At 41.0% G+C, this 27,181-nt stretch overlaps 1 protein-coding gene across 1 annotated transcript in view; it reads left to right on the top strand.

The window, feature by feature from the left end:
• LOC307093815 (protein mono-ADP-ribosyltransferase PARP14-like) overlaps window positions 1–27,181 on the top strand; it is a 66,641-nt gene that overhangs the window by 13,234 nt on the left and 26,226 nt on the right. Inside the window, exons 4-10 of the mRNA XM_079762088.1 lie at window positions 5,894–6,130; window positions 9,558–9,794; window positions 13,191–15,442; window positions 17,580–17,813; window positions 18,572–18,793; window positions 23,635–23,713; window positions 26,368–26,517. Of these exons, the coding sequence (XP_079618214.1) occupies window positions 5,894–6,130; window positions 9,558–9,794; window positions 13,191–15,442; window positions 17,580–17,813; window positions 18,572–18,793; window positions 23,635–23,713; window positions 26,368–26,517 (3,411 nt within the window). The remainder of the gene's footprint in view (window positions 1–5,893; window positions 6,131–9,557; window positions 9,795–13,190; window positions 15,443–17,579; window positions 17,814–18,571; window positions 18,794–23,634; window positions 23,714–26,367; window positions 26,518–27,181) is intronic.

The raw sequence follows: 27,181 nt of genomic DNA, 5'->3' as shown, positions 1-27,181 counted from the left end.
GCTGCTATAAAGAACTCAATAGAAAGCATCAACAGTAGATTAGAAGAAGCCGAGGACCGCATCAGTGAGCTAGAAGACAAGGTAGGAAAAAATACCAGAGCACAGCAGCTTCTAGAAAAAAAAATTAAAAAGCAGGAGGAGAGCCTAAGGGAACTTTGGGACAACACAAAGCAAAACAACATCCGCATAATAGGGGTGGCAGAAGGAGAGGAAACCGAGCAAGGAACAGAAAACCTGTTTGACAAAATAATGACAGAAAACTTTCCCAATATAGGGAAGAAAACACTCACACAAATCCAAGAAGGTCACAGAGTCCCAAACAAAATGAACCCCAAAAGACTGACGTCAAGGCATATTATCAACACCAATGACAAAGTAAGAAACTTAAAAGCGGCCAGAGAGAGATAGAAAGTTACATACAAAGGATCCTCCATCAGACTAGTGACTGATTTCTCAACAGAAACACATCAGGCAGGAAGGGAATGGAAGGATATATACAGTCATGCAAAGGAAGGGTCTCAATCCAAGAATACTATACCCAGCAAGGCTGTCAATCAAAATTGAGGGTGAAATCAGAACCTTCACAGACAAAAAAAGACTAAGGGAGTTTATTACCACCAAACCAGCAATGCAAGAAATGCTAAAGGGTCTGCTGTAAAAAGAAGAAATTTGAAGCGAAAAAGGAACACATGGGTAAAGAATAAAAATGTTGACAAAAAAGTACCTATCAATAATAACTTTAAATGTAATGGATTAAATACCCCAATCAGAAGATATAAGGTAACTGAGTGGATAAGAAAACATGACCCATATATCAGCTATCTACAGGAAACCCACCTCAGAAAAAAAGATGCACACAGACTGAATGTGAAGGGATGGATAAAGGTTTTTCAGGCAAATGGAAATGAAAAAAAAGCTGGGGTATCAATACTTATATCTATCAAATTAGATATCAAAGTGAAGGACATAAAAAGAGATAAGGAAGGCCACTTCATAATACTAAAGGGAGCAATCCAACAAGAAGAAAAACTCTGGTAAACATATACGTACCCAATACAGGAGCACCCAAATACGTAAAAAAAAAAACTTCTGGAGGATATCAAGGGAGAGATTGTCAGCAATACAATCATATTAAGGGACTATAATACCCCAATATCATTATTGGACAAATTCTCAAAACAAAAAATCAGCAAAGAAACATCATTCCTAAATGACTCACTAGATTAGATGAAATTAATTGACATCTTCAGAACATTAAACCCCAAAGCCACAGAATATACATTCTTCTCAAGTGCACATGGGTCATATTCAAAGGTAGACCACAGGCAAATTATCTTCAAATTCAAGAAGATAGAAATCATATAAATCATCTTCTCAGGTCACAATGGCATAAAACTGGAAATCAACCACAATAAAAACAATCTAAAAAAAAACAAACACCTGGAGACTAAATAGCATGCTATTAAACAATGACTGGGTTACCAGAGAGATCAATGAAGAAATAAAAAACATCATGGCAACAAATGACAATGAAAACACAACAATCCACAATCTATGGGACACAGCAAAAGCAGTCTTGAGAGGGAAATTCATAGCTCTACAAGCCTACTGCAAAAAAACAAGAAACAATGGTAATAAATTACCTAACCCTACAAATCAAAGAGTTAGAAAGAAAGCAACAAGAAAAGCCCAGTGTAAACAGAAAGAAGGAAATAATAAAGATCAGAGCGGAGATAGACGACATAGAGATAAAAAAAACACAACCCACAATAAAAATGATCAACAAAGCCAAGAGCTGGTTCTTTGAAAGGATAAACAAGATTGATGAACCTCTAGCCAGGCTCACCAAGAAGCAAAGAGAGAGGACTCAAATAAACAAAATCAGAAAAGAAAGAGGAGAAATAACAACAGACCCCACAGAAATACAAACTATTGTTAAAATATACTATGAACAACTCTATTCCAACAATCTGGACAACCTGGAGGAAATGGACATATTTCTAGAAAAATACTACCTTCCAAAACTCAATCAGGAAGAATCTAAAAATCACAATAGGACAATAACTATGGAAGAAATTGAAGCAGTCAACAAAAATTTTCCAGCAAACAAAAGCCCAGGGCCAGACAGCTTCACAGGGGAGTTTTACCAAACATTTAAGGTGAACTAAAACCTATCCTCCTCAGATTATTCCAAAAAATTCAAGAGGAAGGAACACTTCCAACTCCTTCTATGAAGCCAGCATCACCCTAATACCAAAACCAGATAAAGACAACACAATTAAAGAGAATTATAGGCCAATATCCCTCATGAACATAGATGCCAAAATCCTCAAGAAAATTCCAGCAAATCAGATCTAGCAGTACATAAGAAAGATCATACACCATGACCACGTAGGATTTATCCTGGGGATGAAACGATGGTACAATATCTGCAAATCAAAAACGTGATATATCACATAAACAAATTGAAGGAGAAAAACCACATAGTCATATCAATTGATGCAGAAAAAGCATTTGATAAAATCCAACACCCTTTCTTGATAAAAACTCTCAACAAGGTGGGAATAGAAGGATCATACCTCAACATCATAAAAGCCATATATGACAAACCTACAGCAAACATCATACTCAATGGGCAAAAAGTAAAACCATTTCCCCTAAGAACAGGAACAAGACAGGGATGCCCTCTCTCACCACTACTGTTGACATAGTACTGGAAGTATTAGCCATTGTAATTAGACAAGAATAACAAATAAAAGGCATCCAAATTGGAAAAGAAGAAGTAAAACTGTCCTTATTCGCAGATGACATGATACTGTACATAAAAAACCCTAAAGACTCCATCAAAAAATTATTAGACTTAATAAATGAATTTGGCAATGTAGCAGCATACAAAATTAATGCCAAGAAATCTATGGCATTTTTATACACCAATAGTTAATTTACAGAAAGAGCGACTAAAAAAGCAGTCGCATTTACCATCACACCAAAAAAATTAAGATACCTAGGAATAAACTTAACTAAGGAGGTAAAAGACCTATACGTGGAAAACTACAGGACACTGAAAAAAGTGATAGAGGAAGACATAAACAGTTGGAAGAACATACCATGTTCATGGATTGGTAGAATCAACATCATCAAAATGTCCATACTACCCAAAGCAATCTCTAGATTCAAGGCAATCCCCATTAAAATACCAATGGCATATTTCACAGACCTAGAAAGAACTCTCCAAAAATTCATCTGGAATAAAAAAATACCCCTAATAGCCGCAGCAATCCTGAGAAAGATGAGCAAAGTAGGTGGGATCTCAATACCAGATTTCAAGCTGTATTACAAAGCCACTGTTCTCAAAACAGCCTGGTACTGGCACAAGAACAGACATACAGTCCAATGGAATAGAATAGAGAACCCAGAAATCAACCCAAACCACTATGATCAATTAATATTTGACAAAGGAGGCATGAACATACAATGGAGTCAAGACAGTCTCTTCAATAAATGGTGCTGGGGAAAATTGGACAGATACATGCAAAAAAATGAAACTAGACCACCAACTTACACCATACACAAAAATAAACTCAAAATGGATAAATAACTTAAACATAAGACAAGAAATCATAAAAATACTAGAGGAATCCCCAGGCAGAGAAATCTCAGACATATGCTGAAGCAATTTCTTCACCGATACTGCTCCTAGGGCAATGAGAACTAAAGAGGAAATAAACAAAGGGACTACATCAAAATAAAAAGCTTTTGCACAGCAAAAGAAACCACCAACAAAACAACAAGAAAGCCCACTGTATGGGAGAACATATTTGTCAATGTTATCATGGATAAAGGTTTAATCTCCAACATTTACAGGGAACTCATACAGCTTAACAAAAGGAAGATAAACAATCCAATAAAAAAAGGGCAATGGACCTAAATAGATACTTTTCGAAAGAAGAGAGAAAGAAGACCAAGATATATATGAAAACATGCTTAAAGTCACTAATTATCCAAGAGATGCAAGTCAAAACGACAATGGGGTAACATCTCACACCTGTTAGAATGGCTATCATCAACAAACGACAAGTGCTGGCGAGGATGCAGAGAAAAAGGAACCCTGGTGCACTGCTGGTGGGAATGCAGACTGGGTGCTGGCACTGTGGAGAACAGTATGGAGTTTCCTAAGAAAACTAAAAATGGAATTCCCATTTGACCCAGTAATCCCACTTCTAGGAATATATCCCAAGAAACTAGAAACACCAATCAGAAAGGACATATGCACTCTTATGTTCATAGCAGCACTATTTACAGTAGCTAAGATTTGGAAATAGCCTAAAATGCCTATCAGCAAATGAGTGCATTAGAAACTATGGTACATCTACACAATGACCTACACAATGGAATACTATGCTGAATATATATATATATATATATATATATATATATATATATATATATATATATATAATGAATTCTTACCATTTGCAGCAGCATGGATGGAACTGGAGAGCATTATGCTAAGTGAAATAAGACAGGCAATGAAAGAAAAACATCACATGATCTCACTAATTTATGGAAAATAAAGAATATTATAACCCAATGAATAAAAAGATAGATACAGAGGCAGTGCAGCATCGAACATCCTGTCAAATTACAGTGGGAAGGCTGGGGAGTGTTGGGGAAGGTGGAGGAAAGAGATCAACGGAAGGACTTGTATGCATGCATATAAGCACAACTAATGGACACAAGACACTGGGTGGGGGGAGGCGGGGAGATGAGGGCATGTGCCAGGAGATAGGAGAGGCTGGGGGAAGGTCAATGGGGGAAAAAAGGAGATATATGTAGTACTATTTGTAATACTTTAAAGAATAAAATAAAATTTTTAAAAAGAGAGAGAATGGAGATCCATATGAAGGAGACACGATTGGTTATGCTTGGAAGTGGAATTCACCCCTTCTTCCCATATTCCATTAGCCACACCAAGCCTACTATAGGAATTTAACTGTAGGAAGTCTGGTCAATATATTCCAGAAAGAAAACAAAGTAGATTTGATAAGCATATGACATTTTACTCTGCCATAATAAACATTTACAAACGTCAATTTCTCTTCTCATTTTTCTTGAATACCTCCATTAGAAAAGTAAGTTCCTTATCTAATGCTTTTTGTATGTACCCCTCTCCACATATCCAGTACCTTCAACATAACAAGGGTTCCAACTGAATAGTTGTGCAGAGAATGTCTAAAGATCCAATTATACCCATCATGCTTCACTGCACTGGATTAAGCATAATGTGAGACTGACTTTATGTATATGTATAACTCACTTATGGTCAACAACGGGGAGGAACAAGCTGGCTGGAGTGATTGCTATTCACTGAGTTTGATGTGCACATATAGCCCTCTAAGCCATTTTAATTTCTCTGTGTATCTCCTAGTCATTCAGCGCTAGCATCTTTTTTCTCTTCAGTGATGGGAAGTACTGCTTTTCAGAGCATGAAGTGTTAGATCGTGCTCATGTTCGGCATCATCAGATATTCTTGCTTTCCTCCAGTGGTCCAAACACTAAATCTCCAATTCAACGAACATTCATTGAGCCTCAAGTATATACCATGTGCTAGCAATACCAGGATGCATAAACATGTTCCTTGCTTTTGAGAAACTGAGTTCAATAATTATACTATGGTGCTGTGATAGAAGTATATGTCAGCAGGAAAAGGTGTAATAAAATTGAATATCATCATCATAATTCATTTATGCTAAAAACCTTTTAAGATCTGTTTTTATTTGAGTTAGCTAAGAGGTTGGGAAGGAAAGAAGACAGTGTCTTATGATAATTTACTTTGTTAAAATCACAGTAAAGAAATATAACATCTTGACCTCTGTTTTATTCCTAAAATCAGATGCATCAGAAGATACACAAATGTCTGTCAACAGAAGATCAGAAAAAAAGGAAGATATCCCAGAGCAATGTGAAAATATTCCCTCTTTGGTTGCATTTGAAAATCTCAAAGCAAATGTGACTGACATTACGCTAACCTTGTTGGTGCAGAACATAAGTGGCCTGTCCAGTGATGATTTTCAAGTGGAAGTAATACGAGATTTCGATGTTGGCGTAGTTACCTTTCGAAAATACATAGGTAAGATGAAGTGACCCTTCTTTTCAGTCTTCTTTGCACAGCACGTTTGGGATTTGGGACACCCAGCTAATGAAATGTCTCGGAAAGTTTGACTCTTGTTAGAAGCTGGTAAGAGAGGACTCCAAGTTAATATAGATCCTTTTTTATTTGAAAGAGAAGCAATTTTGTTGTGAATCCTAATTATGGCATGTTTAATAAATTTAATTTATTGTATGAGTTTTGTGTGTATGTGTGTGTGTGTTTGTGTGTGTGTGTGTTTGTGTGTGTGTGTGTGTGTGTGTGTGTGTGTGTGTGTGTGTGTGTGAGAGAGAGAGAGAGAGAGAGAGAGAGAGAGAGAGAGAGAGAGAGAGAGGATACACCCAAATGAAAATCTAAGTGAAGTCCAAGGATCTTAAAGTGAGTGTTTCCACGTGTTACTTCATTGAGAGAAGTAAATATTGATCTGTGTTACCATGAAGTAATAATTATAATACCAGCAAATACTCAAATGCTGTTACTCTAAGTCGGGGACTATGCTAAGCTCTTTACATGTATTAACTGATTTGTTCCTTTTAACAATCTTTTGAGATGATTATTATTATTTCTCATTTTACACCTGAGGAGACAGAGGTGCAGAGATGCTAATAAATGAAGAACTGGATTTGAACCCTGGCAGCATACCTCTATCCAGGCTGTACTGTTATCCCCTTTACCATATATCTTCTCAGTGTTTTCATGGTCATCCACATATGCAGGGAGAGTAAGTGCATGTGATGCAGAAAATGAGTGCTCTTTGAGGTCTGTGGGAGGAGTCTGTGAGTTGGAAGAGCCATCTCCAGACAAATGGGGACATTTTCAAGTTCCAAGCCCTCACTATTCCATAGCTGTGGCAGTGGAATGGTTCATAAAGTGCACAGGTCATGCCCTGGCCAGGTGGCTCACTTGGTTGGAATGTTGTCCCGTGCATCAAAAGGTGGGTTCAATGTTGATGTTTTTCTGTCACATTGATGTTTCTCTCACTCTTTCCCTTCCTTTCTCTCTCAAGTCAACAAAAACATATCCTGGGTGAGGATAAAAAAGAAAGTGCAAGGCCATGAAGTAAAAATTCTAGCTTCAACATTTAAGTAATTATCTGAGGTTGGCCAAGTTACTATCACCTGTGTGCTTTGCTTTCTTCACCTGTAAAATGGGGATAATAATACCTACCTTATTCAGTTTCTGTTAATGAAATAATGTTTGAGAAGCTCTTAACATAGTTCCTGGTAAGGACATGGTAAGGACTCAATAAGGGAGTTATTCTGAATTCAACTTTATGATTATTTCTCATACAGGTAGAACTAGATGGACTTGATTTTGTGTGTGTTTTTGTTTGTTTGTTTGTTTTTGGGTTTTTTTTGGAGCAAAAATTATTGAATGCCTACTATGTGTACATGTCTAGGTGCTGTAGTAGTAATACGAGATTTTGGTATTGCCGAGATGAATAATTCTTGGTCCCTGCTTCTGAGGAACTCCTATGGGGCAGGGTGGAAACCAATACATTAATGAACAGTGAAGATCAAGAGAAGCTGCCTCCCTTGGCTGTGAACAGCAGGCTGTGGGGAATGGGAGGAAAGGGGATCCAAACAAGGCAGCGTGGCTTTGCCCTGCCTACGTCCTTCTATGAAGCTTAGACTCCAGCAGTACCAGGCTGTCAGGTCCCAAATATACTATGTTCCATGCCATTGCTGTTCTCTCTGCCTGAAATGCTTACTCCCTTATCTATCTGGTAAACTCTTCTTCATCCTTCAAAACTTAGATTGGTGACTACTTACTCTGGGAATCCTTGTCTGAGTGCCAATGTTAGTCTTCCGGTCTCATGTGATACCACAATAGACCACTTGCTTGCTTTCAAGACTTCCTCCCTCCTGGAAGGTGAATGTTCAAGAACTTGATATATTCCTCATTCTCTCTCCCCAGCTCCTAGCACAGTGCCTGATACAATGTAGGCCCAGCATCAATGTTTATTTATTTGAAAGATATAATTGGGTTGAGTCCTGAAAGAGGAATAGGACCAAGATAAAAAATTGTAGGAGGGCATTTGAAGCACAGGAAACCATATAAACAAAGGCAAAGGAGAATGGGTTTTCATAATAATGACTAGTTTTTGTGGCAGTATGAAAATAAAATGAATGGCACGGAATAACCAGAGGGGATATTTAGAAATTAGTTTGGAGTCAAATAGCAAAAGACATATTTCACCTAGCTCAGGAATGTGAACTCATGCCTGCAGGTAATGGGGAGCCATTGAAAGACTTGAGAAAGTGGTGAAGTGAGGAATTTGAATAGTAGAGAGTACTCAGGTGGTTATAACAAGGAGGGTTGGAGTGGGCTATGAGTGGAGGTAGGGACACAACTCTGTGGTAAGACATTCATAGATGCATCATTGTTCAGAGACTGGGAATTTTAGGCAAGTAAATTCACATTTAAGAATTAAAATCTTGCACCTAAAAATTGAGTGCTTAGCTCCCCTTTTTATCTCTATAAATTCAGATAGTTTTTTGTATAATATCCTATATAATAAGAGGTAATAGGCAAATTGACCATCACTCCAACACACAAGATGGCTGCCCCCATGTGGTCAAAGATTGGTGCCACAAGATGGCCAGTAGGGGAGGGCAGTTGTGGGAGATCAGGCCAGCATGGGAGGGCAGTTGGGAGGGACCATGCCTGCAAGGGAGGCCAGTTGTGGGCGATCAGGCCAGCAGGGGAGGGCAGTTGGGAGGAACAAGGCCTGCAGGAGAGGGCAGTTAGGGGTGGCCAGGCCTACAGGGGAGGGCAGTTGGGGGCAACCAGGCCTGCAGGGGAAGGCTGTTGATGGGGACCAGGCTTGCAGGGGAGGGCAGTTGAAGGCAACCAGGCTGGCAGGGAGGGCAGTTAGGAGTGACCAGGTTTGTAAGGGAGGGCAGTTAGGGGCGACTAGGCCAGCAGGGGAGGGCAGTTAAGGCAAGCAGGCTGGTAAGGGAGAGAAGTTAGGGAAGACCAGGCCTGCAGGGGAGGGCAGTTGGAAGCAACGAGGCTGGCAGGGGAGGGCAGTTAGGAGCGACGAGGTTGACAAGGGAGGGCACCTAGGGGTGACCGGGCCAGCAGTGGAGGGCAGTTAGGGGCAATCGGGCTGGCAGGGGAGCAGTTAGGTGTCAATCAGGCTGGCAGGGGAGTGGTTAGGGGGTGATCAGGCTGTCAGGCAGAAGTGGTTAGGGGCAATCAGGAAGGCAGACAGGTGAGCAGTTGGGAGCCATCAGTCCTGGATTCTGAGAGGGCAGTTGGACATCTTTCAAGGGGTTCCAGTTTGCACAGGGTGCAGGCTGGGTTGAAGGACACCCCCCACTCCATGCATGAATTTCATGCACCGGGCTTCTAGCTTCTAGTAGATATAATCATAATTTTCTGATTGATTAATTTTGGTTTGCAGATGCCATGAAATTTGTTGAAGATTGTGTTATGCACCATTCAGTGACTCAACTTCAGCTCTCTCCAAGACTTCTGGAAATGACAAAAACAATCAGAGTTGAAAACCTGCCACCTGGTGTTGACTCCTATAATTTGAAATGTTTATTTGAAAATCCTCAAAATGGAGGGGGAAGAGTTGTCAGTATTGAATGTTTTCCTGAAGAGAGTTCAGCTCTGATAGAATTTTTTGACAGAAAAGGTAATGTCTATAAGCCTGATTTTGTACACCTTACCTGGCATAATTTAAATATGTTAGCAGATCTTATTATTATAATTATCAGTTGAATTCTGATCTATTTTATTTTTATTCATATATTTCCTTGGTAATCCAATTAGGCATCCTGTTCATCTGGGATATTTTACTTAATGTGTCCTGTGATTCAAACATTAAAGAAGTAATGTCACATTTTTGAAAGATATAAAGTTTCTTTCATAAGTCTCTAATTATGACAACTGAAAAATACATAATTCTTAGAATCCTAGAAATACTGTGTTAAAAAAGAGATTATCTTTTTTTTTTTTAGCTGTACACTTGGCAAAAATTCTCAAGTTAATTTCAACAAGTTTAGGTAAAGAAATATTCAGAAACGCATAAGCTCCTAGAAAGTATCACTACTTCCCCTTTCCCCTGTCAGGGCCATCATTCAGAAGTTAATAGGGGCAATTTCACATGATCAGTGGGTACAGTGACCTTGTGGAAACTTTGTCCACCTGAACCTCAGAGAAGCACTCCTGAGGGATTGGTAGACATAAATTGCCAGTTCTCTGAGATACTTGGAAAGCCGGCTTGGAGATTCCATTCATGTTCAGAGGTCAAGGCTGAAGAATCAGGGAACCTGACTTCTTAGGGAAAGAAGAAACCTGTTTGGGATTAAATGGGGGAGCATGAGATAGGATCATGTGATATGCCACCCACTTAAGATAAATTGCTTCATAGGGTGCTTGGAGGAACCTCCCTTTAGCTTTTATAAGTTGGAGAAAATGGGGTGAAGGTATGGTTTAGCTTAAAATAGAATGAAAGACCTAGTGTTCCTTGAGCAAAGGTAGAGAGCTACATAAAGCTATCTACCCTAGAACTTAGCTCCCAACCAATAGTGGGAGTTGACAACTTTGGGGCTTTTGAACATCTTGAGGGCATGGGGTAGTTGGGTGTATCCTCAGAATGCCTAGTTACCTGGGTACCACTAATAATAGGAAGTATTTAATTGAGGCTTATTTAAAAATATTTTATTGGTTTTTTACAGAGAGGAAGGGAGAGAGATAGAGAGTTAGAAACATCGATGAGAGAGAAACATCGATCAGCTGCCTCCTGCACACCCCGCACTGGGAATGTGCCCGCAACCAAGGTACATGCTCTTGACCGGAATTGAACCTGGGACCCTTCAGTCCACAGGCCGACACTCTATCCACTGAGCCAAACCGGTTAGGGCGAGGCTTATTTTACACCCAAGCTACATCTGTGAACAGTAGGATCCTCTCAAAGGTTCCATTTCATTTGACATCTTTGAACCATCTGACTATGTTGGTCATGCCTCCTCCCTAACCTCGCTCATTCCCAGTTTTCCAGGGTCTGAGATACCCTGACTTTCCCTTTCTCACTCTGGACATTTGCAGAGCTCTCAGAGTGCTACAAAGTGGATTTATAGACATTGCTTTACAGGCATTTCTATTATTGTAATCCTTATTTTACAAATGAAGAAACTGAGGTACAGAAAGGTCAAATCACTTGACCAAGGTTGCACACCTAGTAAGTGGCAGAGGCAGGATTTGAACCTTGGCAGTCTGGGCCCATAATCAATGCTTTTAAGTTCTCCACTTTCCCCCAGTTTTCTGTTCTCCTATAACATGAATTTTTCTTGTGGGATATTTCATTACTTACGGTGGGTTATCAATAATGAGGCAAACTGTAGATAAAGATAGGTTTAAGAAAAGAACTTACTTAGCAGCATTGTTTTATATGTAGATTATTTGAGATGAATGTTAGGCGCTTCACTCTGAAATTATTTGGTTCAATTTCCCCAAATCTGATTCACAAAATCTTAAGGAAGGGAACCCTTATTAAACACCTGTTGCACGTGAGATTTTTTTGCTGTTTTCTGCCATAGTATCTGACTGATTCCCCATAATAACCTGCATGGTTAGATTTAGTTACTCTTTCTTTACAGAAGATGAAATGGGATGGAAAATTAAGATCTCTTTGATGGTTCTTGGATCAGATAGATCCAAGTTCAAATCTGGCTTTGGTGCTTACTAGCTTTGTGATCTTGTACAAGTTACTTAACCCACCAAATCCTCTGTTTTCTCATGTGTAAAACAGAGTTCCTGCTATTACTTATCTCACAGGAACATTATGAGGATTAAAGGAAATTATATCTGCAAAGTGCTTGGCAGATGGTGGGTGCTCAGTCAGTTTGTGGTCACTGGAACTGCCCAGGCTTGTAGCTTGTACGGGGCCACATGGGGAAGTTGAGGCTATGTGTCTGGATCTCTGAAGGCCATGTTCTTTTTATTATGTCTGGCTCAAAGCCTAGGATCCAATAATCACAAGTGAAGTTATTTTTAACATCTTTTCACAAGGATGCTATTTTAATCCAAATTGTTACTGGAATTCATTCTAATTCCTTTCTTTCTTAGATTCCTTGTACCTGTCTAATAACTACCACAAAATGAGTTTTGGGGAGATGAATATCCTCCCACCCACACACAGACATGCCCAGTAAAAGTGGCAAGAGACTGATTGTAGCAGGGATGGGGGAGGTGCAGGACTTGCTGAATCAGTCTCTGGGCTGTGCTCAGATGATTTTGAGGATGACCTTGGTTTGGAACCCCTGGTAGAAGGGCAAAGGTGTGGGCTTTGGGGTCAAACAGACACTGATTGGAATCTTAGCTCAGACATTTACCGTCTACAGGACCCTATTTGATTTATCTAATTTTAGTAGCCTAAAAATGAGTTTTATCATTTGCAAATAGTGATGATAATAATAGTGTCTCTATCTCAAAGGGTTGTCATGAGGATAAAATTAATTAAATATATGTAAAGCACTTAGAATGGTGTCTGACACTTAGTAAGCTATGAAAATTATTATTATGCTCCTCCCCTTGGAAGTAATAATGGAATCTAAGTCATCTATGAAGCCTAACATTGTGAGAGGCACAAGAAACAGCACATAGCATGATTCTTAGACAAGGTTGGCTTTAAGCACCAGAATATTCTTTACACTGCGGCAAACAGTACCCCCATGCTGGTGACCAAAGTCATATCCATTTCTTAACCTGTTGGTGATACATCAGTGTTATCAGAAAAACAGAAAATAGAATTTACATAACAGAGTTTCACCAGACAGTGATCTTGGCCAGAAAGTAATTACTCCATTACACAAGGGAACCTGTGCAGTGTTAATACATATCAACTTACATTTGAGCACTTTGAGAGTAGAGCTGCTCTTTTAATACTATGTTGTAACAGCAAAGTTCTACAGACACTAGGATTCCCCCTTCTCTGACCCCCACACATACACAGGAGAATTTTGTTTGTTTGTTTTCATTTGAAACATATTACCCTGGGATTACTTTATTTTATTTCCTTCCTTTTAAGTGTTAGACACCATCATGACCAAGAAGCTTGACCTCAATAATATGCCGCTCTCCGTGTTCCCATACTATACCTCTTTGGGCACAGCTTTGTATGGAAAGGAGAAGCCTCTCATCAAGCTTCCAGCACCATTTAAAGAATCTTTGGATCTTTCTTTATGGAAGTTCTTACACAAAAGGAGTCATCTGATTGAGGAGATAAATGAAGAAGTGAGACGTTCTCACTGTGAGCTAACATGGTCCCCACTCAATGGTGAAGTTACCATCAGACCTGCAGCCACCTTAGTCAATCAAGGAAGAAAAAGAATCAAGAACTGGAAGAAAGACGCTTCCACAGCCTTCTTCGGCATCAGGTCTAGATTTAAAGTCACCCCATTTAAAGTGGATCCAGTAGTGTGGGACATCATGAAAAATGACTTAGAAGATGAAAGAATTTTGATTGAGTTTGATACAGATATGGGTATTGTAACCTTAGTGGGGAAATCAGAGGATGTAGAAAACTTTGAGCCACAAATCAAGGAATTAATAGAAAAGGCCACTCAAAAAATTAAAAGAGAAGAGGAAAGTCTGAAGGAGAAAGTGGCCATTTCTCCAAGAAAGTATTCTCTTTTGTGCCACAGCGGTGTACAGGAGCGTCTCCGCAGGGAGTACCCAGAGATGGAGATCTTTTATGACGAAGCCACCCAACACATGTGCTTTAAAGGACTCGCTATAGATGTGTATAAAGCAAAGTGTGAAGTCCAGGAAAAGATGTACACCATGGTTCAGAAAAGCATTCAGCTTCCCCCGGAGGTTTTCCAGTTTTTGCAACAGGTCGACTGTTCAGAACTCTCCAAGTCTCTTTTGATAGCTAAGAAAATACTTGCAGTTTATGAGCTAGAGGGCACAACTGTTTTCTTAACCGGCTGTTCTTCTGAAGTTCTGGTAGAAGCTGAAAAGCAAATGGTCAGTGCCTTAAGTTATAAGCGCATAGACATTGAGGACAGGGAAGTTCTTAACAGCAAGAGATGGAAAGCCATTGCTAACAATTTGCCTAAGAAACATAATTCCTCCTCAAAGACTGTAACGATCAATGAGTTAACTTCAGGAACCACAGCTGAGGTCATTATTGCAGGCTGCGTGAGAGAAGTAAATGAAATCTACAACTTCCTTTCTGACTTTGTGGAAAAAAACATGAAAATAGAGAGATTCCTTGAAGTAAAGCCTCCCTTAGTTATTGATTATTTAAAGGCAGAGAAGAAGCTATTCTTGCAAAAGATAAAGGTGAACAAGCTAAATGTTCAGGTAGATTTCAATCCTAGGAATAAACCAAAAGGTATTTTACTAACTGGCTCAAAGGCCGAAGTCCTGGAGGGAATGAACATCCTCAAGCAAGCCAGGGATTCAGTTTGTGTTAAAAGCATCAGTATTGATAAGCCAGGAGCCAGCCAGTCCTTCCAGGATAAGTCATGGTATTACAAACGTGAGGTACGGTCATTTGGTTGTTTTGTGGAACTACTGCAGAATGAAGAACAGAAGGAGGGAGGTGGCAGTGATGGGCAGAAATGCTCCTGTCGGACAGAATTGGCCCCTGGAGTCTCGCTGATTGTACAGCAAGGCGACTTGACACGGTTTCCTGTTGAAGTGGTGGTGAATGCCGCAAATGAGAACCTCCGTCTCAGTGGGGGCCTGGCTGCTGCTCTTTCAAAGGCAGCTGGCCCTGAGCTCCAAGCAGACTGTGACCGGATAGTGAAAAAAAAGGGTAAGATCCCAACTGGCCATGCTACCATCTCGAAACCAGGGAAGCTCCCATACCACCAGGTGATCCACGCAGTAGGACCCAAGTGGGACAGCAATGATGTTCCGGGGTGTGTGTTACAGTTAAAGAATGCCGTGAAAAGAAGTCTCCATTTGGCTGATAATTTCCAGTACCAATCCATAGCCATCCCTGCCATTGGTTCTGGAGACGGTGGTTTTCCCTTATCCCAGTGTGTGGAGACCATTGTTTTGGCCATCAAGGAAACCTTCCAGTATAACTCGGCTGGATGCACCTTGAAAGAGGTTTACCTTGTGGATTTAGCTGAGAAGACTATTGAGGCCTTTGCTGAAACTGTGAAAACTGTATTTAAAAACAACAAGCCTGATACTGCTTCCCTGCCCAGTGTACCAGCAGGAGTCCAGCCAGGCCCGAGAAACAATGATGGAAACAGACAAATGCTGCTGTGCCCAGGCGGTCTAAGGATCTTGTTGGTGAAAGGAGATGTGCAGAATGCTATGGTGAGTGTCCCTTTTTACAGAACACCCACTAGGTGCTGCAACTCTAGGGAGTCTGTTGCCAAAGGAAGATTAGGATCAAGGGAGAATTAGGGGGAGAACCCCATGCTCTCCATGCTGACCTGGAAACAAGTTTCCTTAGAAAATTGGGCCACTTCACCACAGCATTTACTGATAGAGAGTGGCCAGTTATGTGTGGGACCTGGAAGTGTATTCAGATCAACAGGTTCCCAGTAAATGTGAAAATCCACAATAATAGCTTACAGTTACAAGGCTCTCTATATTTATTCAGGGCCTTCGTTCCTGTCATATTTTGGCAAATCTGAGGTTAACTTCCTATCAAATTTACTGATAGCAGATATAGAAAGTTAGAGTGTAGAGTGGGGACAGAAGACGGGAATCTTGTCAATGGAGCTGAACCAGGTTGAGCCTGGAGGCCTGAGTCTGAGGGCCAATCAGCACTCAGCACCAGTAAGAAACTGTGGGAAGGCAAGTCCAAACTGCACCTGGAAGTGGTGTGAGTATTATGTGGGGACAGTTATTGTAGGTCTGCCAGGGGGTGATGTGTTTTTTAAAAACATTTTTAACAACCTTTCAACACAGGCTCTAAGTAATGGGAATAGCCCTGGAAGCCCCTGCTGTGCCTGATGTTACTTCCTTACTTTGAGGATTGTGGGCAGGCCTGGGGAGAGATTCCTAGGGAAGGCCATTTGCCTATCTTCTTTGGAGAAATATCTACTCAGATCCTTTGTCCTCTTTTAAATTGGGTTATCTTTTCTAAAAATTTTTTTATTGATTTCAGACAAGAGGGTAGAGGGAGAGAGAGAGATAGAAACATCAATGATGAGAGAGAATCCTTGATCACTGCCTTCTGCATTCCCTCTGCTGGGGATGGAGTTTGCAACCTGGGCATGTGCCCTGGACTGGAATCGAAACTGGGACCCTTCAGTCCACAGGCTGACACTTTGTCCACTGAGTCAAACCAGCTAGGGCAATTGGGTTCTTTTTTTATTACTGAATTTTAAGAGTTCTTTTTGTATTTTGGATCCCTTACCAGATTATCATTTGCAAATATTTTTTTCATTATGTGGGTCATCTTCCTTATATAATAAGCTTAAATTATAATTACAAGAATAATTGCTAATAATGATTACTTAGTATGTGCCAGGCAGTATTTAAGTACTTGGCTTGCGTTTTCTCATTCAACACCATGAGGTAGATTTCAGGATTATTATTCTCCTCTAAGAGATTAAGGAATGAGACTTAGAGGGGCTAAGTAATTGGCCCAACTCTCACAGCTAACAAATGGTAGAGGCATGATTGGATTTTGTTCAGGCACTATTTCAAAAATATTATAAAATGATTTTATTTCTCATAAAAAACAAAACAAATACATACACAAGAAACTCTTTGTCCGCGAGTCAGTAATGGGATGAGTTCCCATTCCTTTTCCATCTTGAACACTAAATAATAAGATATTCCTTCCATTCCTTTTTTCCCCATAGATGTTTGAGTTCCCATGCCACAGTACCTGCCGTGTGTTGTTCATCCGTGACCCATGCAGGACAGCTTTGAAAAGGACTTAGTCACATGCCTTCTCCTCTCTTCTCTTGGTGTCTTACTCTAGCTGATTAATCTGCTCACATGTCCTCTGGAAAAGCTTTCATAGCTTCTCACTGTCTGTCGGGAAGTCCAGGTGGCCTGGCACTTGAGGTCCTCTGCAGTCTACCCCCACGGTAACATTGCCACCATGGCGTGCACCATTTTGCTGCGGAACCACTCTATCAGTTCAACAGCTCACACCCTCCATGCATGCGTTCCCCCTTCTGAATGATTTCCCCATCTCTCCCTGCCTGCTTCAACTATTCCCAAAGGGCCCCCATCACGCAGGGGGTACTCACTGGCCACCGATGGCACTTCCTCTGGCTCCTTCAGTGACCCCACTTTTTGACAGCTCTCTTTTGTCCTGAAGTGTAATTTAAATAAGTATCTAATAACACATTGTCTTGGGTGGTATTTGTCTCTGAAAACAGTCATCTTTAGTTGTCCCCATTGTGCCAAGTCCAATGGCTCAAATACAGTAATCCCTGATGAATGCTTTTTGTTAGAATTTGAAACAAATTGTTGGTTTTGATTTTAGGCTGATGTTCTTGTCAACTCCATTCCTCGGGATCTGAACCTTAATAGTGGGCCCCTTTCTCAGGCCCTCTTGGCAAAAGCTGGGCCAAATCTCCAGAAGGAATTGTACGAAGCTGCACAAGGGATAGCTGTTGATGTGGGCACGATTCTTCAAACCACTGGTCAGAATGTGTCCTACCAAGTGCTTCACGTGGTGGTTCCGAGCTGGAAAGATGGCGATACATCTTCATACAAGGTGAGGCCTGGTTTTAAATTCTCCGCGAAATTGGGTACCTTTTTTGTTCTCTTTTCAATAAAATGTAGATGCACCCTATTTCTCTTCTGCAATAACTTCACATTCTTGGCAGTTTCCATCATTATGGCCCTTTCTTTTAGTGTAACTGACTGCTTCTGAAGAGTAGTCATTGAAGATAAGGAAGAGTTATTGAAGATAGCACATCTTTTAAAAAAAAAATTTATTTCAGAGAGGAAGAGAGAGGGAGAGAGAGAGAAAAACATCAATGATGAGAGAGAATAATTGATCGGCTGCCTCCTGCATGACCTCCTACTGGGGATTGAGCCTGCAACGCAGGCATGTGCCTTGACCAGGAATTGAACCATGACCTCCTGGTTCATAGGTCGATGTTCAACCACTGAGCCACACTGGCCAGCCGAAGATAGCATATCTTTAGTGAGCAAGGCAGGGTGCGGGCATGAAGAATGGAAGAGCATGAAGGATTAGAACAGTAGTTGCTTTGCTTTCTTTCCTTCGTTGCTGAGTGCATGTGAATCTTTTTGAAGGGTTTCTTACATTCTCTTTTCCTTTTCCTGTATTTTTCTTTCCCCTTCTGACTGCCCATAGCCTGCCTTTTGTTGAAAGCAAAAAGGAGTAGAAAGAGATCACAGTCAAAGTTGCTAAATTCTTTTTTTTTTTTTTTTTTGGTCCTAACTCCCATATCTAGGCAAAAAATAAAATAAATAAAAATGTATAATGATGTGCTTTGTACTTTTCAGATCATGGGAGACATAGTCAGAAAATGTCTGGAAATCACTGAGAACATGCGCTTAAACTCAATTGCGTTTCTAGCCATAGGAACAGGCAATTTGGGGTTTCCTAAGACTGTTATTGCTGAATTGATCATTTCGGAAGTGTTCAAATATAGTAGCAACAATCAATCAACAGCTTTACAGGAGGTTTGCTTTCTGCTGCACCCGAGTGATCACGGGAATATTCAGGTACAGCTTCACTCTTTTCTGGTTATTTTGTCAACTGAGCCCTAATGGTATCCAATGTCTTCTTAGTCGAACAGGTTGTTTCTTTCATGTATTTCCCATGCAGGAAAGTAAAAGAGCACTGTAGACTAGTTGTAGCATGGCAATCTTCAAGCAAAGTTATGGATATAGAAAAAAATTTTAGCTTCTTATTTACAAAAATTTCAAACATGTACAAACATAAACAAAATAGTATAATAAACTCCCTTATAGCCATCACTCATCTTCACAATTATTAACCTATGGCTAATATGTCTTATCTCTATCTCCATTTATTGCCATTCTTCCCATATTATTTTTAAAATTATTTATTTATTTTTAATCTTTTTATTGATTTTTGTTTTGAGAGAGAGAGAGGAAGGGAGAAGAGAGAGAGAGAGAAAGAGAGAGAAAGAGAGAGAAACATTATACACACACCTACTAGGAATCGAGCCTGAAACCTAAGTATGTGCCCAACCCATAAACTTCTGGTGTAAGGACGACACTCCAACAAACTAAGCCACTCTGCCAGGGCCCCATATCATTATTTATTTTTTTGCATTTTAATTTCTTTATTGGTTAAGGTATTACATATTTGTCCTCATCCCCCCATTACCTCCCCCCTCCCATTCATGCCCTCATCCCCCTGTTGTCTGTGTCCACCGGTTAGGCATATATGCATGTATACAAGTCCTTTGGTTGATCTCTCCCCCTTACACCCACCCTCCCCTACCTTCCCTCTGAGGTTTGACAGTCTTATCGATGATTCCCTGTCTCTGGATCTGTTTTTGTTCATTAGTTTATGTTGTTCATTATTTCCCATAGATGACTGAGATCATGTGATATTTATCTTTCTCTGTCTGGCTTATTTCACTTAGCATAATGCTCTCCAGTTCCATCCATGTTGTTGCAAAAAGGAATTCCTTCTTTTTTAGCACAGCATAGTATTCCATTGTGTAGATGTACCACAGTTTTTTAATCCACTCATCTGCTGATGGGCATTTAGGCTGTTTCCAAATCTTAGCTATGGCAAATTGTGCTGCTATGAACATAGGGGTGCATATATCCTTTCTGATTGATGTTTCTAGCTTCTTGGGATATATTCCTAAAAGTGGAATTACTGGGTCAAATGGAAGTTCCATTTTTAGTTTTTTGAAGAAACTCCATACTGTTCTCCACAGTGGCTGCACCAGTCTGCATTCCCACCAGCAGTGCACGAGGGTTCCTTTTTCTCTGCATCCCCGCAAACATTTGTCGTTTATTGATTTGTTGATGATAGCCATTCTGACAGGTGTGAGATGGTACCGCATTGCCGTTTTGACTTGCATCTCTCGGATAATTAGTGACTTTGAGCATGTTTTCATGTCTCTTGGCCGTCCTTTTGTCTTCTTTAGAAAAGTTTCTATTTAGGTTCGTTACCCATTTCTTAATTGGATTGTTTATCTTCCTTTTGTTGAGTTGTATGAGTTCCCTGTAAATGTTGGAGATTAAACCCTTATCAATGATAACATTGGCAAGAATGTTCTCCCATGTAGTGGTCTTTCTTGTTGTTTTGTTAATGGCTTCTTTTGCTGTGCAAAACTTTTTATTTTGATGTAGTCCCATTTGTTTCTCTTTATTTTCCATCGCTCTAGGAGCAGTATCAGTGAAGAAGTTCCTTTGGCATATGTCTGAGATTTCGCTGCCTGTGGATTCCTCTAGTATTTTTATGGTTTCCTGTCTGATGTTTAAGACCTTTATCTATTTTGAGTTTACTTTTATGTATGGTGTAAGTTCGTGGTCTAGTTTTATTTTTTTGCATGTATCTGTCCAATTTCCCCAACACCATTTATTGAAGACACTGTCTTGACTCCATTGTATGTTCTTGCCTCCTTTGTCAAATATTAATTGAGCATAGTGGTTTGGGTCAATATCTGGATTCTCTATTCTGTTCCATTGATCTATATGTCTGTTCGTGTGCCAGTACCAGGCTGTTTTAAGAACAGTGGCTTTGTAATACAGCTTGATATCTGGTATTGAGATCCCACCTACTTTGTTCTTCTTTCTCAGGATTGCTGCAGCTATTCAGGGTCTCTTTTTATTCTAGATGAGTTTTTGGAGAGTTCGTTCTAGGTCTGTGAAATATACCGTTGGTATTTTAATGGGGATTGCATTGAATCTATAGATTGCTTTGGGTAGTATGGACATTTTGATGATGTTGATTCTACCAATCCATGAACACAGTATGTTCTTACATCTGTTTATATCTTCCTCTATCTCTTTTTTCAGTGTCCTGTATTTTTTTGCATATAGGTCTTTTACCTCTTTATTTAAGTTTATACCTTGGTTGTAGGTTCTTGCTATTCATCACTTTGAATATTTCTTGCCATTCCCGTCTGGCTTGCATAATTTCTGTTGAGAAATCAGCTGACAATTGTATGGGTGCTCCTTTGTAGGTAACTAACTGTTTTTCTCTTGCTGCTTTTAATATTCTCTCTTTGTCTTTTGCTCTTGGCATTTTAATTATGATGTGTTTTGTTGTGGTCCTCTTTGGATTCCTTTTGTTTGGGGTTCTGTGCGCTTCCTGGACTTGTAAGTCTATTTCTTTCACCAGGTGGGGGAAGTTTTCGGTCACTATTTCTTCAAATAGGTTTTCAGTATCTTGCTTTCTCTCTTCTTCTGGGACCCCCTTAGATTATTTTTTCATTTTGCTTTTCCGGTTGAGTGTTTTTTACTGTTTTATATTTCAAATCTTTGACTTGCTTCTTGCAATCCTCTAGTCTGCTTTTAGGTCTCTGTATAATATTTTTTTATTTCAGTCAGTGTATGCTTAATTTCTAGTTGATCCTTTTTCATATCCTTGAGGGTCTCGCTAAATTTATAGGCCTTTTCTAGGAAATTCTTGAAAAACCTTATAACCGTGGTTTTGAACTCTATATCCAGTCATTTGTTTTCCTCCATTTCTTTCATTTGTGATCTGTTTCTTTGTCTCCGCATTTTCACTGCTTCCCTGAGTTGGTAGGGTAGCTTTGTGTGCTAGGTGTCCTATATGGCCCAGTGGCTCGGCCTCCCCAGTTACCTGAGGTGGACACTCTTGGTGCACCCCTTTGTGGACTGTGTGTACAGCCTTGTTGTAATTAAGTCTTGATTATTGTTGGTATCACTGGGAGGAATTGACCTCCAGGCCAGTTGGCTGTGAGGATCAGCTGTGTCTACACCGGGAGAACTTCTGTGCTGGAGACAGCCTTATGAGACAAGACTTACAAAATTGCAAAAGTCTCTGTGCTCAGCTTGGATAGGGCGGACTCTCAGGCCTGAGCAGACAGTCTTGGCTTCCCGTCAGCCCTGCCCTATGAAGCCCGTGGGTCTCAGTGTCCCTCGGTAATCGCTGCAAGCACCTCTGAGAGAAAGCTGCCCTTGAGTTTTGCCCGCTGCCAGACAGTCCAGTTTCTCCCCCAATGAATCTGGATTCCCACATTCTCACCTGGAACTGGAGTTCAGCGCATTTGGGAGCTTCCAGTTCCCTCCAGCTAGAGAAAGCCAGCGGCGCAGTCAGCAGTCAGTACTCTCTGCACGCACTTGCACGTGCGCCTCCAGACTTCTGCCTTTGATGGCTCCCCTGAGTTTCCGCCTGACAGTCCAGATTCACCCGGAACTGGGGTTCAGTGCAGTCGGGAGCTTCCGACTCCCTCCCACTAGGAAAAGCCAGCCGCAACCTCAGCAGTCAGTCCTTTCTGCGCGCACTTGCACGCGCACCTCCAGACCCCTGCCCTCCGCGGCTCCCCCGAGTCTCCGTGTGCCTTTCTCTCTACCTGACAGTCCAGACTCCCCCTGTATGAGCCTGTTTCCACAGGGTCTCACCCAGAACTGGGGTTCAGTGCAGTCGAAACTGGCATTCAGTGCAGTCGGGAGCTTCCTTCTCCCTCTTGCCAGAGAAAGCCAGCCAGGCACTCAGCCGCTCTTCCTCTCTGCTCGCGCGTCTCCGTATCTCCGCCCTTTTCAGCTCCTCTGATTCTCCGTGAGCTTTTCTCTTTCCTTCTAGTTGTAGAATTTCCACTCAGCCAGCTATCCTGTGGTTCTGGATGATGTCCGTTCTGTCTTTTAGTTGTAGTTTTGAAATTGTTGTGCAAGGTAGCAGTTTAGGTGCTTGCCTATTCCGCCATCTTGGTTCCTCCTTAACCTTCTTTTAATCTATAGGATTTCCTTCCATATGAACACAGAAATTTTAATACATAATATAAAAGCACAGTTGTGGTCCTATAAATAGAAGATTGTCAGGATGAAATACAACTGAAGGATGTGGTAAGAATGAAGTCAGCACACCCCCTACCTCCTGGAATAGGAGAGTTTAATTTAATAATGTAAAATGAGTACTTCCCTATTCCAGTAACTACTCTTTGAAAATGTAATTCCTACTGGCTGCTAAATATTTTAACACAGGGATATACTAAAGTGTATTTAACTATTTCTGTACTGGTTTTAAACTGTTTTATTTTCTTCTTGATTTTAATAAATAGCACTGTAATGAATATTTTTGTATTTATATCTTTGTTCCCATCTTTGATAATTTTCATGGGATGCATTTGTAGAAATAATATATGTATTTTCATAACTTTAACCCTTTGCACTCGCTTGCTTTTTTCTCGATTCCTTTATTCTAATGTTAACTGTGTTGAGTCCCACTCGACATCCGAGTGCAAAAGGTTAAAAATATATAATGATAATAACAATACTTTGAGAATTGTTCTCTCATCAGTATTTGTGCATGCATGATCAAAAGCTGTGATGAATCAAATTCATTCATCCACTAAGGATTGTAGTAATGAAAACTGTCTTTGTGTTTCCAGGCATTTTCAGATGAATTTCACAGAAGAGCTAATGGAAATTCCATCAGTGACAGCATTCCCAAGGCTCAGAACACACAAGGTTCAGTAAAGATATCTTTTCATTTTTCCTATATTTCTTTTATTCTTTTTTTGTTGTTCTTTTTTTGGGGTTCAGAAAAAATATTAAATTAAGAAATTATTTCTAGTTGTTAAATGACTATATAGTGATAAGTGAAAGATGGCAGTGATGATTTTTATGAAAAAAAATCTATTTGTGAGAAAGGAGATATTAAATCATATTCCATATACCCAGGCATGCAAGACACTGGCCATGATTGACAATCTTGAACAGAAGATTAAGCAATCCAAGGTAGATGATCTGTACAGAGGGCTTTAAGTAGTGATGAGGCTACTATTTTCTAAGGATGGTGTGACCTGTGTTTTTGGAAATAGACACATTTAAAGAGACAATACCAACCAAATGCTTCTTCTCTGTCAAATTTGCTGTTACATGATTGGCTTTATCCTATTTGGAGTTTTCTGAGGCTTCTTGAATCTCAATATGTATGTCTTCCGTCAAATTTGGGAATTTTTCAGTCATTTATTCAAATACTTTCCCTGCATTTGTCTCTCATCTCCTCTGGTGCTCTAATAACATGAATGTTAAACATTTTGATAGTATCCTGCCAGTCCCAGAGGATCTGTTTTTGTTTGTTTTTTTCCTTTTAATATTTCTTTTCTCTGTTCTTCTGATGGGATAATTTTTATTGATCTTCCTCCAAGACTCATTTCTCTGTCTACTGTTGAGTCTATCCAATGAATCTTTAAGATTTCAGATATTGCATTTTTAAGTGCTAAAATGTTCATTTAATTCTTAATTTATAATTTATATTTCTCTGCAGAGACTCCTATTTTTCCACTCATTCAAAATCATTTCCATTCATTCAAATATATTTACTTTGACCTCAGGGAGCATACTTATAGTAGATACTTTAAAGTCTTTGAAAAGTCCAACATCTGGATCATCTTGACATAAGCATCTATATTGAGTTTCTTTACCCTTGAGAACTGCTCACATTTTCTTGGTTCTTTGTATGACAAGCAGTTTTGGATAATAGGCTGGTTATTTTCATTTTTATGTTGTGACACTTGGGTCTTATTAAAAATCTCCTAGAAAATGGTAATTGTTTTAGCAGACAGTCAGGCAGTTAAGTTCATCCTAACAGTTCTGTGTCACCTTCTATGGGCAGCGTTCCCATGTCACTTCAGTTCTCAGGGCCTTTGCTGTGCTGCTGGGGACGGCTCCCCCATGTGCAGCTCCGGGGTGGGCTTAGGATTTATTCCCGTTTGTCACAGGACAGGGGTCACCTTCTCCAGCTATCCCCTCAGCAGAACTCCCCTCACACTCTTGGCTCGCAGGAGCCCATTTTCTAGGCCTCTCCCCAGAGACAGTGTTCTCTTGGCGGTTAAGTTGCCTGATCTGTTACCACATAACTTTGAGTGATCAGGGTTGTCCTTGGGCAAAGTGGGGAGAGAGAAGAGAGAAAGAGAGAAATAACAGGGATTTCCCACACCCAGCCATGTACACTTTTCAGACCACAAGGGCCCTTTTCCCTGGATCTTCTGGACAGAAATACAGAACGTCTCTAAGAGCTTTAACTCCCTGTGGTGCCACCATGGAGTTCTGCAACTGGGGTCACCTTGTGGGCAGGGCTGGATTTAAAAAAAATAAATATGGAAAATAAGGAAGATCCCTGCCATACACTTCAGCTCACAGGGCCCCCTTTTCTCAATCCTCTGGGCCCACACAAGGATTCTCTGAGAATTTTGCTACCTGTGTTCCTTGTGCAGTTCCAAAGCTGGGAGAGAAAAGAGGAAAATTTCAAAACTCCCCGCTTTACAGGTCGCCTCTTCAGGTTTTGTCTCCCCTCCCCTATTTGCCTGCTGTTGCTTAGTTTTCAGTTCTCAGTCAGTAGATATTGTATTTGCCCCTTGTTTTAATTGTACTCAGTTGGAGAGATAGGCTCTCATGAACTGACTTCACCTTGGCCAGCACCAGAAACGCACATTTGATATGTTTTCTCTATGTATGTAAAAGGCTAAGTGACCATCTGACTGTCCAACCATCCGATCGGTGGGTATGACGTGCAATGACCACCAGGGGGCAGGCACTCAATGCAGGAGCTGCAGTGACTTGGCAGCAGTGGTTCTCAGGTGACGCACCTCGGAACCAGAGACGAGGGAGCCTGATTCCGGGGTATGTCACCCGAGAACCACCCTCTCACAAACTGGGATCCCTTGGGGGATGTGGGAGAGTTGGTTTTGGCCCAATCCCCACAGGCCAGGCGGAGGGACCCACTTACCAAAGGGACCCCGCTCACTCTGCAGAAGCCCTTCAAGTCACAGCGCTGCCCCAGGTGTGGCTGGCCTGGGAGGGACCTTGGAAGGTTGGCTCCAGGGTATGTCCAGTGCATCTTGCCCAGTCTTGCACCCTCTTCCCCCCGGCCACCTTCTAATTAATTTCCTTTCGATGTGTACGAATCTGTGCACCAGGGCTCTAGTGTTTTATAATGCTTTTTCAGAAACAGACTGTCCTTGGGGCTAAGTGTGAGAACCATGTTAAAGGCCAGAGATACAGGGCTTGGGACTGAGAGGGAGAGAAGTATGGGAGGGACACATGTGAGGAGCATGAGACTTAAGTCATTCTTGATATTGTTAACTTCATTATTAACTCCATTTTTTTTTTCTTTTCAGGTTTGTATGGGATTGTTACCAGCCCTGCTTCAGGAGTGCAGGAAATAAAAATTGGCCCCATCACCTTCCAGCTGGCCACTGGAGATATTGCTCAAGAAGAGGCAGATGTGATTGTAAATTCAACAACAAAGACATTTAATCACAAAGCAGGTACTTTACTTGTAGGATTTTTGCTAGAGTAATGGTCACAGTCCATCCCATGAAGGAGGGTTTCAATAACCAAACTAATCTACAGTTGCTATAGCCAAACTGGTTTCTACAATTTTGGCTTTGTAATATCCTATACTAGTAGCCATGTGCATGAATCCATGCACCAGTAGCTCTCTGCGGGGCCTGGAAACTCCACGCCTGCTGCCGAGAGGCTCTCCGCAGCCCAGAGGTCCATTTGCAGCCAGGGCACGGAACGCTTGGCTTGTCACTGTGGCAACGAAGCAAGCATTCTGCCAGGCTGCTCATGCTGCCCGCTCTCAGCAGCTGCCCGCTCCCCACCCCCGGGACTGGGGGACTCCGGCGGGGCTGAGAGGACTGGGCACCACCATATTTGTGATGGAGTGAGGGTTAATTTGCATATTACCCTTTTATTAGATAGGATAATAAAGAGTCAATATGCAAATAACCTTCATGCCCTCACAAGATGGCTGCCTATGACCAGGCCTGCAGAGGGATTGGTGAGGGATGACCAAATGACTGAACAAGCAGGCTGCATGGGGCGATGAGGCTGGTGGGTCGACTGTGAAGGGCAACCAGGTCGGCAGGCGGGGCAATTGGGGGCGACGAGGGAGGGGCAGTTGGGCGCGATGAGGTCAGCAGGGAG

The sequence above is a fragment of the Cnephaeus nilssonii genome (assembly GCF_951640355.1).
Source record: "Cnephaeus nilssonii genome assembly, chromosome: 3".
NCBI classification, from domain to species: domain Eukaryota; kingdom Metazoa; phylum Chordata; class Mammalia; order Chiroptera; family Vespertilionidae; genus Cnephaeus; species Cnephaeus nilssonii.
Note: the sequence above shows the minus strand (reverse complement) of the source record. Positions and strands in the feature narration are given on the sequence as shown.